Source organism: Phoxinus phoxinus (assembly GCF_949152265.1).
Source record: "Phoxinus phoxinus genome assembly, chromosome: 19".
Lineage (NCBI taxonomy): Eukaryota > Metazoa > Chordata > Actinopteri > Cypriniformes > Leuciscidae > Phoxinus > Phoxinus phoxinus.
Genome location: NC_136894.1, coordinates 24,142,193 through 24,161,632, shown reverse-complemented (window position 1 = coordinate 24,161,632; position 19,440 = coordinate 24,142,193). Strand labels below are relative to the sequence as shown.

General features: G+C 37.8%; 1 protein-coding gene across 1 annotated transcript in view; it reads right to left on the bottom strand.

Moving 5' to 3' along the window:
* The window catches only part of grin2da (glutamate receptor, ionotropic, N-methyl D-aspartate 2D, a), a 51,504-nt gene that overhangs the window by 17,819 nt on the left and 14,245 nt on the right, over window positions 1-19,440 (bottom strand). Inside the window, exons 3-4 of the mRNA XM_079589832.1 lie at window positions 12,680-13,008; window positions 665-779 (exon numbers count right to left, since the gene is read on the bottom strand). Of these exons, the coding sequence (XP_079445958.1) occupies window positions 665-779; window positions 12,680-13,008 (444 nt within the window). The remainder of the gene's footprint in view (window positions 1-664; window positions 780-12,679; window positions 13,009-19,440) is intronic.

Sequence of the window (19,440 nt, the reverse complement as noted above, 5' to 3'; positions counted from 1 at the left end):
ATTCAAGCGCACTACCCTGTTAACAATTTCTCCTTTGAGAGTAATTTAAAATAACAGACAAGTTATTGAAAAACAGGAACATTACGAATTATACAGTAAAACATTAGCAGGTAACTGCAGTGCAGATAACATATTTTTATAAATCTTTTTTTTTTTTTACCCTGAAATGTTTTTAATAAGGGAGAGAGAGATTACAAACTAAGTGTCCAGTAGGTTGACCATTTTGCTGCATGATATGTATTAGTATATGTACTAAAAGTACCTGAATATGAAAATGACTGGTTAATACGGTCATGTACAAAGTACAAAAGAACACAATAAAATGATAATGATAGTTATGTTTATAAACACAAATTTCAATGCAGTAAAATTAAAATTAAAATGAAAAAACACCGTATGACCTCGACTTCCTTGATTTGCTTTGCTTTGCACAAAATGTATTGTAATAAAATGTGAATGTGCATATATTTATTCTTTGATGTACTTCAGTCCCTTCTGTATGCGACACACGGTTCATTTCAAATACATTCTTCACATTTCAATTATATTGCATTTAAATGGCACAGGCAAAATGTGAACTCACTTGGAAGCTGCATTTAAAACAGTTCAGTGATAACCATGAATATCTAAACACATTTAAGCATACTAATGGCTCCACCCCTACCTCCTCCCAGCTTCTCCCTGCAGTGTAGGAGATAACATCCAGAAGCGGATTTGCCAGATAACCGTCATTATTAAAGGAATAGTCCCGTCCAGATAGAGTTATGTTACTGAAGAACCTGCAGGAGGAAAAGGGGGGGAAAAGAGAGGGGTGATAAAGGAAGAGTCTGAGTGAAAGTGATAAAGAGAAGGAGAGCGAGCAGCGAGAGATAAAGAGTGATAGATGGGAGTTCCATTAGTCACCTCTCCACTTGGGGTGGTGTGTGTGATTTGTGCTGAATGCTTAAGGGACTTAAGTAAACCTTCTCAACTGAACATTAAACAGAAATGACAACACTAAATCTCAGAGAACATATACAAGAAATTCATTTACAGAATGACAGGAAACTGAAGGTGTAACTGCTTAACCAAATGAATGAATAAATGAATTAATACAGAGTAATTGTGTGTGTGTGTGTGTGTGTGTGTGTGTGTGTGTGTGTGTGTGTGTGTGTGTGTGATGAAGAATAAAAATAAAAATAGGGACAATATTTGAAGAGAGGGTAGACGGATTCATGGATGAAAAGAATAAAAAATGAAGGGATCAACTTCATGAATGTATAAATGAAAGAACCAATAAATAGAGGAAAAGGAGGAGGAATAGACCGATAAAATATGAAGGAGAGTAAAGACGAACAATTTCATGTTTAAAGGGTAAAAATAATGAATGAAACGGTGAACGAGTAGCTAAATAGAGAGGAAAAATTGGATGAGTGGATTCAAAATTATAGAACCAAAAGATAAATGAAAACAAGAATAAATGCATGAACATTTTATTTATGGAGACAGAATTGTAAAGGATAGATGTGGACGAATGAAAAAAAACAAAAAAACATGGGTAACAAAGGATAAACTTCACAGAGGGATTGATTCGATGAATCTTAAAAAGAGGAACTCTTGGATGGAGGATGAATGACATGCCCTAAAGCACTGCAGCCACGGCTCCGGCTGCACTTTTATCACACTTCCAGATCGGCGGCAGGACACGGCAGTCATCTCGCCAGTGGCTTGTTTTCAATATTCAGTGTTTGGAGCTCTTAGGATGCTGCTGAGATGCTCTTGTTAGTCGCCATGACAACTAGAAGCATGAGAGTAGCATTGAAACTCCGGAACAGAGGGACGCGAAACGTGAACATCACAACAGAGTATCTTTCTCCCCTCGGCATGTGTAAGCTGAATCTCTCATCAGGCATTTGTCAGCAGTTTTCTTTTCACTGGTGATGCGGTAATGGCCAGAGAAAACGACTCTTTCAACCAGCTCGTTTTTCATTTTTTTTTATTTTGGCCCGTCATTGCACGGGAATGCTCGGCTCGTTTTTATGAGACGCGTCTCATAAGTCTTTCCACTTCTGTCTTTGGGAGAAATTGCATTTGATATCTAATCCATAATTTATGACAGGCTCTATATACGAGATTATGTTCATTTCAAAGCGTTGGTCGGAATGACGGCTACGGGCCCGCTTCTGGTTTAATGCCCCATTTAATAGAATGTGAGCGGCATTGCTTAGCCAAACTTCATTCCTCCATCTTGAAATGCCACACTAAACACTTTTAGGAATACGGAATGAAGATTATGAATGACTGCTCATTTTTCATGCACACTTAGATCTAGCACAAGGGAATCATAATCGAGTTTACAAATCACTCTCAAACTTCTTCGATCCGTCACACACGGTATCTGCTCCGGATCGGCAATTAAAGAAAACGTCCGATGCGGTGTAATTCATTTATCTCGCACTCATTACGAGAGAGCAATGGAGAGCGTGACAATCTTAACAACCTCGAGTCTGCGATGCCAGCACTCACACTTCCCTCGTTCCCTCGCTCTAGACCCCTGCATGGTTGTCATAGCGACGCAGCCATTGACATTACATGTGTTCCGCTAATGCCTTACATTGTGGGGTGAACAAACAACCTAAAGCACAGCACGTAGCGGAATACAGATGTCACTTGTGTCATCACAATGAAGACGAGAAAGAGAGAGGAAGGAAAAAGAGAGCGTGAGCCTGACACGGAATGGAAACGTAGCAGTGATGTACTGTCACACAGAATATGAAATGAAAAGGCCTGGAGACACAAGGAAGAGGAAGCAGGGGAGGGGGAAAGTGTGAGGCGCACACTCACTAGGACAGGATAAGGAGAAATGTTGAATGTTTAAACATCACAAGGGTGTTTAAACATCAGAAACATTCGAGGGGTTTTAATGTGTCCATTAAAGCGGCATTAGTATGGTGATGAGCAGAGGCACTGCCCTCTGCAGCTGTGTGTGTGTTTGAAAGAGAGTTTCTCAAAGCAGTTTCAATATGGCTTTATGCACTGGCAATATGGTGACCCTATAAGTGAGAGTCATAAAAGAGAGAGGGTGTTCCAAAGCCTGAGACATAAGCCGCATTTCCATTACATAACTTTTGCGCTATTGTCGATAAAAAATATTGCGAAAATTTCCATTAACCGATGTTATGCGACTAAAATGTCATTTTTTCCTCTCACGAGAAGTCATTCCAAAAATCATGGCAACGGATGTTGGTAGGTTTACGCATATCTCAGAAAACCGCACTAGCCATTATTTTTTTATATACTTGGGGAACGACACATACGAGGTGTTTCTCCCTCCTATCTGCTCCAAGGTCTTGATAAATTGTGGCATTTCTTTATTGTTTCGAATCCAGTATTCCCGCAATACTTTTGTCTTTTACGAGTTTAATGAATAACTCTGTCTCATCTTCTGTCCAAACACACCGCGCCATCTACGTCAGGTGACCTGTAAATGCGCAAAAACTGTTTCCATTGCAGGTTTGCGAAATATTCCTTTTTCGGATTGCCTGAAAAACCACCTCATGTGAGGGTCAACTTTTTTGCGATATATGGGAGTTTTAGCAAAATTTACGTGTTTCCAGTGGGCGTACTTTCAATTCGCAATTTCAATTTGCGCAATTTGAAGGGTAATGGAAATGCAGCTATAGAGTTATTGTAATTGTTTCCTCTTGCGATAAGTCATTCCATTTCTTTATTGTTTAGAATCCAGTATTCATGCAATACTTTTGTCTTTTACGAGTTTAATGAAGAACTCGGTCTCGTCTTCTGTCCAAACACACCGCGCCATCTACGTCAGGTGACCTGTAAATGCGCAAAAAACTGTTTCCATTGCAGTTTTGCGAAATATTCCTTTTATCGGATTGCCTGAAAAACCTCCACCTCATGTGAGGATAAAAACTTTTTTGCGATATATGGGAGTTTTAGCTAAATTTACATGTTTCCAGTGGGCCAACTTTCAATTCGCAATTTCGATTTGCGCAATTTGAAAGGTAATGTATATGCGGCTATAGACAGCATTTTTTGGGGGCGAGATCATGGGCAGGTTCAAAAGGTAACTTTGAAAAGACCACAAATGCTGTCTATGAAGGAATATTCAAAACCAGCTGTGATGCCTAAAACTCGTATATGCAAATTTAACATCCATATGATCCCCAAAAAGGGCCTTTAGGGTTATATAGAGTTATCTACGCAGGAATGTTCTAAGGGGCCATTCACACAAAACGTGTTTTACAAATCAGATATAAGGCAGTGGAATAATAGATCTATAGAACATCTTTTAACTTCTTTCCTTAATAAAATATGCAAGAACTGAGTGCACGTCCAAAATCAACGTCATTTCCAAAAATGCTGCTTGTTGAAAAAGTCTACACTGTAAAAAATGTTGAGGAATTTCAAGGATTAAAGAGTGTTATTTTATTATAAATTACTGTAATCCGGAATGCTGACCTGGGTCATTTTCTTATGAATTATTGTTAATCAATAGCAAATTGATGATTCACATTATAAAGTTGTCTTTAACTATGCCACAGTACGATCATATTGTTTATTACTGTAATTGTTTTGAAGTCACTATAATGGTGATTAGTGTTCAATTTGCTTGGGATCTTGGACCTTGTATATTCATATTCAAATTTCTGATCTATAGCCAAGTAAGAAGTGTGACAAATGAAAACATTTGTTAAAATAAGCTAGAATGTAAAATAAGTGAAGTGGCTGATTTTAATACCGGTAGTCAAACTATACTATCATTAGCATTATTTCAGCATAAAGATTTTATTTCAAATTCATAATTGTTTGTAGATGGATATTTCACAATAAAGCAGCTGCTGAGATTTATCTTTGAAAGGTGTGACATCATCTTGCAACACAGGATTCTTTTTTTCTTCAGATCAATTCTGAACATAACAAAATAAACAAACAACACAAACTGCTAGAAGTGAACCAAAAATAAGTCCAGCAAGGATAAAATCAACAAGAATCAAGAAACTCCACAGCATAATTTATTAATGCCGCACTGCATGCTGGGTACATTCAAAGTACATACGCACTGTATGATATTGATATTGTAATATAGTATGATATTGTAGACTTTACAAGACATTTCCAAGAGTGAAGTTAGATGCAAGGGAAGGTCCTACTTTGGAAATACCGTGAAATGAATGCAATTATTAACCTGGAATATACTGTAATTACACAATGTTTAACGGTGTAGATCTAAATGCCCAAAAAGGTCTATGTAAGAGTGTTTGAAAGAACCCATGATGGAACACTTTCACGTCCCTAATTCTTAAAAACGCTGTTTAGGAACATTTAAACGTTCCCATGATCCCCAAAATGTTGCCTAAGGACAAATGCAGTTTGGAGTATCTTGGTCTATGTAGGAATGTTTGAATCAGGTTTCCCCACTCTTTTCAGCCATCATTTTCCAGGACATTTTCAATTTTACTACGACAGGAATAAAGGACAAAGATCCCGCCCTGAAGTATATATTGCTCTCACCATAAATCTTATAGAATATTGACTTGGTACCAAAGTATCAGTACTTTTGACATCAATCAGAACTGAATAAAACAGACTGTGTGACTGCTTAAGTTAGAAAAGTTACTGAATTATGTGCTTACCAGTCGACATTCCCTGCATATATTTGAGCAGTTAATAACATTAGCTAACGGCTGCAAGTGGCAACACATGACTAAACATCATCATTCAAAATACTTCTCTTACATGTCAAATCTCAGCATCCCTGAACATAGCACTTTCTGAAACTAACGTTAATTGTTTTGGGCCAGAAATCTACTTTTTTTGTTTAAAAAAAATCCATGACAACAAGATTTTCCGGAACATTTTACATTTTCTCTAATTTCCCATGTGTTTTCCAGGACTGGAAAATGTACCATACATTTTCCAGGTTTTCCAGGATGCAAGGGCATAATGTCCAAAACAAAAACAGTCGAGGTAGAGCCGTTCAAATGTGCATGATGCCCAAAAAAGGCCAATAGGATTATCTAGGGCTATCTAGGCAGGAATGTTAGCCTGGGAAAACCCAGACCACTTCCGGCAAATTTAGATTTGCTCTGCAAGTGGGTCTGGCAAAGAGCCCATTGAAACCCATTTCCAATCCGTCGAAATCGCGGCACCAATCAGAAATGTCGGGGCGGGCTTTACACGATGACGACAGAGCAGAGACGGTTACGCAGATTTAGTACATTACAAAGATGGATGCCGCTGTGGAACATCACAACATCACTCATTCGAATCAGCTATCGCGTCTGTTTCAAGCGATTTAAAATTGTCATTTTCGTTAACACAAACAGAGAATTGCTGAGAGTCTCAAGATGTTTCTCCGTCGCTCTGCATACGTCATGTCATTCATCGCTCTGATTGGTTTTAGATCTATCCGACGTCCGTTGGTGACGCCCCTGTGGAAAAGAATTGTCTATGGAGCTTTGCCAGACCCTAACTCAGTTACAACTGAGAGTGGTCTGGGTTTTCCCAGGCTACAGGAATGTTCTAATGATGCCCAAAACTGCTGTCTTTGACACACATATGCTGCCCAAAAATGCTGCTTGTTGAAATGGACAAGATCGGACCCTTCAAACATATCTATGATGCTCAGCAATTGTCAATGTAGAATGTTCGAAAACATTTGCATGTACCTAATGGCTAAAAATGCCGTTTAGGAATGTTTTAATGTGCCTATGATGCCAAAAAATGCTTTTGCAGTAGCTGTAGAATCCTTCAAACGCATCTACAGTATGATCCTTCAAATGAATCTATGATGCTCAAAAACCCACCCATAATACAGTCAGGATGGCCAAAAAAATGTATGTAAAAATGTTGAATGCACCTGGTACTGTATGATGCCCAAAAATTACGTCTATGCAGGAAAATTCACACGCATCAATAATGCACAAAAATGCAACAAAAGTAGAAATGTTCCTATATGCCTGTGATGTCTAAAAAATTGTCTAGATAAGCAGCTCACAGGGTTGAGACACAACCAGAGGAGAGAGAGAGAGAGAGAGAGAGAGAGAGAGAGAGAGAGAGAGAGAGAGAGAGAGAGAGAGAGAGAGAGAGAGAGAGAGAGAGAGAGAGAGAGAGAGAGAGAGAGAGAGAGAGAGAGAGAGAGAGAGAGAGAGAGAGAGAGAGAGAGAGAAAAGTTGGCAAAGTTGGCTGAAGACGTCAATACTGCAGCGACATTCTGCACAGACAGCATGAGTTAATAAGAGGAAGTGGGTGTAAGAGTGAGCGAATGAGGGATGGAGCAGACCCTGAGTGAATGAACGAGTGAGAGTAAGATTGAGTTTGAGTGTGTGTGGGTGAAGCCGTGTGGCTGCGAGATCAGTTCCATTGGTGACAGTCTGTGATATTTCCCCCACTCAGCGCACCATAACCAATTATCCTATTTACATGCAAAACGACACTGCATGTATGCCTCTTTATAGCCGCCCGCAGGGGCAAGACGAGAGCGGAGAGGAAAAATGAAGGGATGAGACAGTGGGGGCCAACAAAAGGGAGGGAGAAAAGGAGGGGGACAGGAAAGAATGAGTGCGAGAAAGAGCGAAGAGTATGAGATAAAGAGATGGAATTAGAGTGGGGGGGGGGAAGTAATGTCGACATGACGAGAGAGGAGAGTTATTATGAAAGAGTGCAGGGACTGAGAAACGCATGGGCATGAAAGAGTGGGAGGATGTGAAAAAGAGGGGAAAAGAATGACAGAACAAGTATGAGAACAACCCAAAAAGAGGGTGAGAAAGGGGTGAATAACAGTGGGCCGGAGTTCAGGTGAGCATTCATCACACTCTATTAGCTTAGGCAGTAACAACAAGTTAGCAGTAGGGGGCAACAGGTCTGTTGCAATATGCTTACTCATAGTAATGCTATAGCGCTCGTCTCCTGCACCAGCCTCTAATGACTGATTTAAGAACAGCTCGCGGCACACCTGCCTCCATATTTAAACTTGAGTAACTGGAATATACTGTTCCCAGAGTAAATGGCCATACGTGCGATGGTCAGGGACAAAATCTCAATATAAATTCAGCAACCGTGCCTGTAAGTCTGTGAACTTGTTTCGTTGATTGGACTGCAGATCATGCTGGAATATATTGAGGTCAAAGAATCAAAGCGATTTCATTATTTCGTCAACTCAAAAGTGGACTTTAGATGAATCATATTAATACTAGATTCTATTTTATCCAACTGACCACTATTATACTAATCAATTTAACTTCACTAAAATGACCACAAGCTCAAATATCAAACATGGGTGCTTCATACAGGTGAAACTCGAAAAATGTGAATATCGTGCAAAAGTTCATTTATTTCAGTAATTCAACTTAAAAGGTGAAACTAATATATTCTATAGACTCATTACATGCTAAATTAAAGTGAGATATTTCAAGCCTTTATTTGTATTTTATTTTTTATATTTATTTGCCTTATAGCTGTAAGCCATAATCATCAAAATTATAACAAATAAAGGCTTGAAATATCTCACTTTGCATGTAATGAGTCTATATAATATATTAGTTTCACGTTTTAAGTTGAATTACTGAAATTAACTTTTGCACGATATTCAAATTTTTCGAGTTTCACCTGTAGGTCAGAAAGCTTGGTCAATAACATGATCATAAACCACAAGAGACTACATAAATTTCACCATACATCAAACATTTTCAGGTCATATTTCATTTGGAAAAAAAATAAATAGAAATGATATTTTGCTTAAAGAAAATGCAGCCCGTTTGTTCAAAAAGTCATCAATTACCCTAATGTCGTTCTAAACCAGTATTTTCTTACTTCCTTACCACAAAAGGTGATATTTTTAATACCGTTTTGTCCATACAATTAAAGCTAATGGTGTCCAATGGAACATTGTCTTTGCATTGTGACCAGGGCCTTCGCTAGTGTGGTGAGAGATAATAACAATAGTGGCCCCACTAAATCCAGTAGTCATGCTATATATATTAGCATAACTACTATAATGAATAACCCTACTCTAATGAATCATTATAGTATATTGATTTGTATGCCTGAGAGTTCAATGACTAACATTTTCCAAATATCTCCTCTCAACCCCCTTCATAAAAATGGTTTAGTCCGATGGTTATTAATTATTTCAGCTCAGTCAGCGACAAACAGCGGATGGAAACCCAATAAAATCGCAAGTCCCACCCCAGCTAGTGAACAGAACCAATCACAGTTTAGGCTGCTCCGAGAACGGTTGAAGTTAGAAGTAAAGTTTCATTGTAAGCGAGACTGACTGAAACTGTCAGGGGGGGGGGAAATCTGGGTACCAGTAACATCATGAAAAGGAGAGGAAGGCCAGGAGAACTGCTTAATCAGCCTATCAAAACGTTCTTTTACAAGACAGGTTAGTGCAGTCAGTGTAGGGATGTCAATGTGATGGGATGCCGTGCCCTGATCGTTTTGCGGGAATCGGATACCTAATAAGAGCTGCTGCCTGCGCCCTCCTGCCGGTACATCTCATTACTGTATACCGGCGTGTGATTAGTTTTAGTCGATTGCGCTATTATGTAGTTTGTTGGTTTGTATAACACGCAGAAAAATGGATATGCGTGTCACACTGATCACAGACTTGCCGGCAGCTGATGAGAAATGTTTCAGATAATACTGTCAAGAAAACGCAAATACAACTCACTGCTCTTGATGGATACATTTTTAAAGCTTTATTTAATCAAATAGCAGTGCATTATCTTCATCAAAAATGAAGACAAGGACAAACATAAGTGGTTTTATTTTACATTTGACTGCATTCTTTTTAATTTCTGAATATTTATCTCAGCTGTTAGACATGAGACTGCCTGGAAAGACATTTTGGTAACACTTTACAATAAGGTTCATTAGTTACCATGAACTAAGAATGAACAATACTTCTACAGCATTTATTAATCTTAGTTAATATTGATTTCAACATTTACTAATACATTATTCAAATCAAATGTTGTATTTGTTAACATTAATGCACTGTGAACTAACATGAACAAACAATGAACAGCTGTAGATTTATTAACTAACATTAACAAAGATTAATACGCACTATAATGCATTTATTTCTCGTTGTCAGTTAATACATTAACTAATGAGCCTTATTGTAAAGTGTTACTGACATTTTATAAGCCTATTAGATTGCTGGTATGCCTACTTAAAAATATATATATTATTAATTTCTTCTCTTTTGTTGTTATTTTATTATTTTGTCTTGCATAATTGCGTGATGACTTCAAACAGTAAGTAGTTATTAAATCGTTAAATGCAACTGTTTTGATATAATATTTATAATCAACTTTGTATATACATTTATATAAAATAAGTACAAGAAAAACCTGTATTTGCATTTATGTATTTGTCCGTTTTGTTATTTTGTAAGAAATCCTTATTAGGTGCATGGCACCAGATGTGAGCCTCCATGCCAATATCGGCCTACCGTTACGGTACACGGCATGGGTGCAGGACAATGGGGGCCCACATCAATGTTTTTTTATGGGGGCCCAGGATTCAATAGCTACGGCCCTGATTGTGACATTATTTTTATGACAATCCTCCCCCCCAATTCTCATTATTGTAATGTGCCGCCAAAAAAAAAAAACAAGTCTCGCTCATTACCAATGAAACATATAATGGTATATTATTTAAATGTGGAGTCATTTAATAAGAACCAAATGAGAATCACGTTTGAAAATAATGAGTAACAAATTAACTTGAAAGTAAAATATCCTGATATCTTGCCGTAATGAAAAGTGGAAGGAAAATATGGTTATTTGTCATGAAAATAATGTTGCAGTGTCACAATCTTAATGGTCCTAAAAACAGGCAATAGGCAAAGCATAACTTCTATTTTTATTTGTTTTATTTTAGAACTGAAATATGACTCGTCTCGGACATGTGCTTGGAGACACGTTTTAAAAAGAAAATTGAGAATAAAAAAATTACCCACATGAAGATCGAATAAGAGTTCATTCAAATGTAGGTTGCAATGATTTCAAAATAAGGAAGAAAATAATTAAATGAAAGAGAAATTATGGGGAGGGGGAGCGTGTATGAAAACACTTGCAAAGGATCTATAGATGTGATTCCGTGCTCAGCGCTAATGAATAGAGATCAATGGGAAAACCTTGAGTAAAAAATAGCTGCAAATTCTAAAGTGTACTGTCCATTGGCTCCCCTAAAGGAATAGATGTTGCAATACTTTGAGGTAGAGAAGCAATATTAACTTTAAGACGTGGACAACTTGGTTACACCTAATATGCAGAAGATGTCACATGAAACAAAATCTGATGATTGATAACCGTGCTGGTAAAGTGGGCTTGAGAGAAGGCTCAAAATGGAAATGAACTGGCCAGGTCAGCTAACCTAAACTGATGGCATGTTTAAGTGATTGACTTTTGAAGGCGTTTAAAAGATTTATGATTCCCTCAGTTCATGCCTGAGTGACACAAACACTTCCAAGAGAGCTCCCCTTACCATAAAAGACAAGTCAACGGTGCTGTTTGAGGCCAGACTTTCTTTTTTTTTTGAGTGATTTGTGAAAAGCATGACTGACAGATAGCAAATCCCTGCAGTATGGGCTGTCAAACACAAATCAAATGCAGGTTAAGGGCTTGTGTGTGTGACTGAACACATGTGGTCTCACTGGGGTAATGGGTGAAAAGAGACCCAGGTAACAGACAACAGGGTTTTGATTCAGTCATCACAGTCGCACTAGTCTTTGAATCTTGCACGGCAAGAGATGGAACAGGAACTCGTTAGATTCTTTTTTGTTTTGCTTTGCCGCTCATGATGTACCCGGTTTAGGGCCATTTCCTCTAACAGTGCAAAGTCAATGTAGTGTTCATACATAATTAACACCAGTTATGCACAGCTTGAAATAAAGAGTTTCGGTTTGTGTTAGGAGACTGTGGGGAGATATATTACAACCAAAATGTAATGCATATTTATCAAATGAAAGCTTTAACAATTTTAAATGGAACGGTCTGGAATGCATTATGGTCAGCGTTCTTTTATTCTTTTAAATGCAGCTGGATCATGTGCAGATCATTGATCAAATATAAAAGACTTGTTCATGATTATATATAAAGACCTCATACATGTTTTGTAGATTCAAGTTTTAGCTTGCATGCCATTGATATGCTAGTGTACTCTTAAACATTGACAGAATCTGCTTTTAGTGAATATTTGCATTTATTTACAGTCTTTCTCTACAAAAAAGGGGACCAAAAGTTGATGACTCATCCTGTACTTCACAGATTTTCAACCAATGAAATTCATATCAGAATGAGAAAACGCCTCCAAATCTACACTTGTCAAGTGATTTTATGGTATATTTAAAAGATTAAATTAAGCAGCATAACTGTTTTCAACCTTCATAATAATAATAAGAAATGTTTCTTTAAAACCAAATCTGCATAATATAGTGATTTCTGAAGGATAATGTGACACTGAAGACTGGCTGCTGAAAATTCAGCCTTGCCATCACAGGAATAAATTATATTTTACACAATATTACTGTTTTACTGAAAAAAACTGAACTGACCCAAAACTTTTGAACGGTATATTGTTTTTCTTTCTTCTTGTTTTTGTACGAGACATGGATGTACATCAAACAAAGCCGTGAACCAATCAGCAATCAGGTAGATTTTCTTACCTGATCCTATCTGGCACCCTCTGGGTTTGATTTCCATCCATCATGCAGTTCCCAGCGAAGCTCGTCCCACGAGCCCCAGCATACTCCCTACGCAAAGCCATGGCACCGTGCGTCAGTACCGACACACCCTTTGCGATTCGCCGTCGTGGCTCGTCCCTCCATCCCTGTGGCCTCACAGCAAACACAGCCTTGGGTAGACCCTCAAGACCAAGTCCTGCCAGACCCGGGCCCACAGCAAACCACATATGTGAGGGAGTAGCCTGCCCTGATGCCCATGCAGCCTTAAAAATGTGCCCTGCCTCTTCCTGCGAGCAATACAGGAGTCGCACCTATAAAGAGTGGTAGAGCGAGAATAGAATAAGTATTCAAATGGACCACTTTTTACTTTTAAAGTCAGCATAAAATCAAAATGCATTTACTTAAGGAGAAAGTTCACTTACTCACCCTCATGTTGTTCCAAACCTGTATGAGTTTCTTTCTTCTGTTGGTAACCAGACAGTTGATGGTAGCCATTGACTTCTTTTTTTTTTTTTTTTTCTGCTATGGAAGTCAATGGTAACGTCAAATGTTGATTACCAACATTCTTTAAAATATCTTCTTTCGTGTTCAACAGAAGAAAGAAACTCATAAAGGTTTGGAAACCCGAGAGCGAGTAAGTGATGACAAAATGTTCATTTTTGGGTGAACAATCCCTTTAATGATTCCTGGTTTTATTGTGCACGACAATCATTGATTTAAATAATTGCAAAGAAAAGTCTTTGTAATGTTTAACGAATGAACAAACTTGATCCACCTCAAAAAAATTCTCATGCAATACTATAGAAACGTCACATTATGGAAGAAAAAGAAAGTTTGGAGTTAATAAAAACATCATTGGTCTTGCTAAGGATACCGAAGAACACGAATATCATGTCGACTTTAACTAAAAGAGTCTCCAGCGGAAAAAATAAACATATTACAGACAGTCATCAAGCTCAATAAGCTCTTTCTGGATGCTCATGATACTTGTATGATTTCAGAAAATGTCCTATCGGAACAGAGTGATCCGGTCACCTTGTTATCCATGCGCTAGCACGCGTTCTTCAATTTCTTTAGCATGACCAAAAGTGTTATTATAAAACTCAAACCCAGGAAGTGATGTACAAGGGCTTTTTACACACACATTTCAAAAACAGGTCAGAGATGCCAGACATCTTAAAATTACTTTGATACAGGTCTCGTTTTTTCTTGCTGGAGATATATTACTTATACCGCTTGTCGACATGTAGCCACAGGCTTCTCACAGGGAGATAAAACTACTCTTGAGGGTTGTTGACTGGTGACCTGCAATCCTCCAAAAATTCAAACAGTATAACAATTGTAGCGAAAGTAGTAGTGTGGAATTAATAGACCTTCCAGCAGGGGCAAGACTAGGCCCTGGCTATTGGACTACACCCCTAAAAGTATTTTTAATTTTTTTTAATGGCTGTGGGTCTTATTTTCCGTATATATTTTTCATATATATTAAAAAATTGGGCAGTTAAAATAAACTTGCAGTTGATGACAATTCTGTCACGAGGCACTGGTTCCATTCATTCTGCCCATTTTAACCTCAGAGACCCAAGCATTGACATTCATGATGTGATGATGTTTTTTCACCTTTCAGTGTGTCTTTAGACAGGGCTCGACATTAAGCCTTGTTATGTGCTTGTCAAAAAAACAAATTAAAAATCCTGTCCGAAAAGAATGGTGTAAATGTACTTCTAAAACAATATTCTCATAAGTGTTCTATCGGTACTTACTTGCTTAAATCAGCAGATTTGTTTTGTGATATTAGTCCCCTTGATTTCCAGGGTATCTTTTACCTTTATAAATAGCATTTTTTCTTACTATTTTAAATATGCGTCATCTTGTGTGTCAAATTCTTACATTTTATCAATATATTCAATTATAATAATAAGACACTGAAGGGCTGTTACCAGTGAAATGAAAACAGTATGAACATAATCCATATTTTCACTGCAGAGGAAAGCTGCATTTAAAGTATTTGTATTTAGATGTATGTACACAGACTGTATAATGAAGCTTAGAGGTGGCATGGATGCATTTAAACTGCATAAATAATGTTATGAGATTAATGTTTTAAATAACATTTTCTAAATATCCAAATATAAAATATTGGGGAAAAAAATTGAAAGATACTTTTAAACATAATAATGAACTAAACCACCATTCAATGGATTCATTCAAACGGCTGATTCGTTAAAGAATAAAACAAGTGACTGTCTGTCTTTATGAACAAGTGACTGTCTGTCATTGAATCACAGACTCACCCGATTCATTCAAAAAACGAAGCAGTGTCACGAATCACCGCAGTGTGTTTGGACACACACAACAGTTCTGCCTTGGCTTAGTTTGGAACTATGGTTGACGAAAACAAACAAAAAAATCAATATTGTGTCTAAATCTCATGTACTATTAACTTCTTGTTTCTTGAACTGTCCTATAAAATCAACACCACATGCAATCATGTTGATTTTTGAGAAAACCACACTCTTGTGCATGTGATGTTGCTTAACAGCTCTCCAAGCAAGCTGATGATGTCATGTGTGGTAAATAAGGACATACAAAATGTGCACAGCAGGAGGACCCCAGGGACAAGATGTTATAAATATAAAAACTCAAACAATTTTAAAACGCCTTTTTTAAAAAATTAACACATAAAAAAGCTGCTTCTTTTGAGTTTTTGTTTTTTTGTGCTGTTTGATTTCTCCACCAAGAGTCTCTTTCATACACAGACAGGCTGTGCGAGCCTCAACTAGTGCAACCCTGTTAAAGGGGTGGTATAATGCCCCTTTTTACAATGTGTAAAATAAGTCTCTGTTGTCCCCAGAGTGTGTATGTGAAATTTTAGCTTAAAATACCCCACAGATAATTTTTTTACACCATGTTCAAATTGTCCCTTTTTGAGGGTCAGTAAAAATGCGTCATTTCATGTGTCCATTTAAATGCAAATGAGCTGCTGTTCCCGGCACAGAGCACATAGACCTTCAAGAGCTTGTGTGTGTTAGCAGCTCCGATTACCTCAAGCACTGAAATGTCAGAAACTGTTCAGCCTTTTATGTTTAAACTGGAGTCGGACAATGATGGAGAGACTCAAGAAGTTGATGATTTTATGCTGCTGATGGAGTTAACTATCTTCAAGTCTTTGATTAGCATATTCTGTCATGATAATCTACAAATCGCTTGTTTAACTGTTGTAAGATGTCTACAGAGTGACATACTATTGCATTTGTGTTACGTACTGTATATTGCATGTGAAAAGACGGATGCGACAGCTTGAGCAGACTAACAAATGTGCTGTACTACAACAACTCTTCCTATTCTCAACATGGGCTGCTGTTCCCGGGGGTGGGGTTTAACTAACCCGGGAGGAATGTCATGTAGTTCCTACCAGCCGTTTGTTGTAGTCCTTAAAAAAACTATTTCTTTAAAAGCAAATATCTTCCTTTGCTTTAAACTTTGAGCGTTGTAACTTTGCAGATGTTGTTTATGCTCAAACAGCAACATTACACACTAACCAAGTTAGAAAAGTGAAATAATAATCAACCACCCCTTTAAATGTCAATTCATTATCCATTATCTGTCGCCATTTACACTGAATGTAATAAAATCTGAATCCTTTTTGTCCCCAAATTTTTGGTGGCCGAATTTTCAGTGCTTCCCTAGTGATGTTTTATTAATTACATTTTAATCAGAATACTTTTACTTGCCCCTTCAAAAAAAATAATTAATGTCGAGCACTGCTCTAGGAAGCCATTAGTCGTTTAAAGAAAAACAGATAAATTTGCACCAGGGTATAATTTGGAAAAGCATTGCATAATTGCAACACTGGGCATTTAAGCCCCATATACTTCTTGTGAAATCGAAGAACGGACTGAGGCGACATCATTTTGAACAAAATCAGGACAAACTGAAGTACATTTGGAGTTCGTATCGGGAGTTCGAAACAGCTTGCCAAAGCAAACTTTCTGGAAAAGGTTTTTTTTTTTTACGTGCACCCCCACGCGCTCAGTCTTGGATAATCAGGAATTTACATGAAACACATTGCGCTTACACCCTTCTCCAAAACTAAGGCAGTGCAGAAAAATGATCATCCAATCCAGCAAGAAGTGTTTTGTTGAACTTTTTATTTTCTGGCTGCGTTTGAAAAGAACCGTTTCTTTTCACTTATCATGAGACGTGTCTGACATGCACGCTTCATCTGCAATCATTTGTTTACATTCAAGTAAATGCAAATGAACTTGCTGCAATTCCACTTTAATGTAACATTTGTGAGATGACAAATGGAGCTTCTGACTGCAACGGCTCGCTGGGCTTCATTTATCATTAATGACGTTATAATTTGCGTTTTTTTCTTGATCAACAGCTTTCATCGTGCTGGTGAAAGTTCAATATCAAGGTGTGAAGACGTGTGAAACTGCTTAACGATTGTACATTCCAAGATTTCCTCAATGTAGGTAAGCTAATGTGCTACTGCTTAGAAATGTGCTAATTAAAGCAACCATGCTTAAAGCATAAGCGGAAATTAGAAAGTCCACAGGGCTTGTTTCCAGGTTTCAAAGCTTTGCTGTTTGCTGTCAATTAGGTTTTACTTAAATTTGAAAAACCCCTGAAATGTCTATATTCATGCTATTGTTAAAATTACCTTTCAGTGAAAAGCAAATTCGGCTAGCAAGAACTGCAGCCCTTCAAGTCTTTGACACAGACACCAAATGTGGAGGAGGAAATCTTCCATGAATTAAAGGCAGTCTACATTTAAACACTTCAGACATTCTTTCAAGGCCTCCATACTTCTGATATGGTAGTGTAAAGGGTTTATTGTACCCTGTTTGAAATAATGTTTTGCTTTTCTCTCTTAGAGTCTCCCACAAGATCCTCAACCCCCATCACATGCACTGATACTCTTTCACTCTCTTCAACTGGCCATAAAGAGACAGAGAGAGCAGTGCAAAATCAATCAGTAAGGGCCAGCAACAGCCGTACCATAGAAGCTGATAAGGCAAAGCAGCCATGTACGCATGTGTTTTTCTTCATGATTAATTTGTCCATGTAATTATTCCCTTCCATTATTTTACTAGCCTTAAGTTGTCACCTGTATTACCCGCTTTTCCACTGAGGCTATTGGCACCGAGGCAATAGCCTCGGACCTCGAGCATGTTTAATCATGTAAGACTGGAGAAACTGGAAGAACTGGAAGAGAGCTACTCTCTGAGAAAACAAAGGAAATTAACATTTTAACTCTCTTGCTAGATTACCATCCCCATTAGAGAGACGATCACACTTGAGTTGATCACCTCCCAATTTACACATAATTCCCTTCACACATCCGAATTCACCCAAAAATAAATATGGTTTAATATGAACAATTATCATACAGTATTATACATGTTTGGTATCATTTGAAATGTGTGGAGAGTTTAGAGACATCTTGTTAAGTGCTGTGGGTGTGCCGCCATGTAAATCATCTTCTGTCCCCAGTAAGTCTGGGACGGTGATCAATGCAAATTTCCACTGTGAACTAATGTTTATATTTGAAAAGAGGTTTCTGCCTTGGCCTGAGTATTTAGGGAGATGCTGAAGAAAGCTTGTTGCGATTTGTAACTCAAATTAACCTGTGATGCTGAGAGTGGCCAAGACTCTCAGCATCATGTATTTTCTAATGTCAGGTTCGCATCTTTTCTCTTTATTCCAGAGCATTTGATGTTTTGTATTTATTATCTTTGAACTGATTATGAAATTGGCATGATATATTTACCTGACATAATAAATTGTTACATTTGACTGAAATTATTTTCCCCAAGTAGATTAAATGGATTTGTATGTTCCTGCAAGTTTTGGGTCAGATTAGTGACGACTAATATTTGGCGCTAATTCAAGTGTACTTGGTTTGCAAAGACAAGAAGTGAATTTCCATTTAGGGCAGCAAAAGTGCTGCTTGACCAACATAAATCTGGGTGTGTCTTACCTTTGTTTTAATTTAGTGTTACTTGTACATGGGAAATCACGGCATGGCCAATCCAAAGCAATTGACCGTTCGCAAAGACCCACCCCCTTTAGTTACTGTTGCCATGTCCGACAAGCTACCATGTTCTCACACAGTGAAAAATACTTCGCAGAGCAGAGAGGATACTGACAACGTTACCTTTAATATGAAACAAACTCTCAACTTTCAAATTTGGTCATTTTTTAAAGAAATGTAAACAATAAATACCTTTTTGTAGCTCTTGTGTCTGACAGATCGCTGTAGAGCATCAGTGAACCGTGAACCGATCATCTCTTCCTTCTAGTTAATTTATAGCATCAAATAAACATGAATGAACATAAGAAGGAATGTAGTTTTAACCGCGGAAAGATGTCAGGACACTCCGTTTTTCAAGTTTAAATCCTTCCATGTTCATCTACTAACTCTCCTGACTGCTTTGTCGGACAAAAATGGCGGATTCGGCGGATTATGATTGGTTAGATCGCCTGTCAATCAAACTCCATGCGAAGGGTCAATTATAAGAGAAGTAAAGTTGGTTGACTTATATCTGTAGTAGTGCCCATACCTCTACTGAAGTAAACGTTAAGTTAAATTCAGGTGCATGCAATTCCATGGGGGGTATACCAAAGTACCTTTGATTGTGTAAGTTTGATTGTGACCGATCTCATGTAGCAATTACCTCTGTTTAGTGACCAAAACTGATGAGCTTGTGTAACCCTAACGCTCAAAATACTTA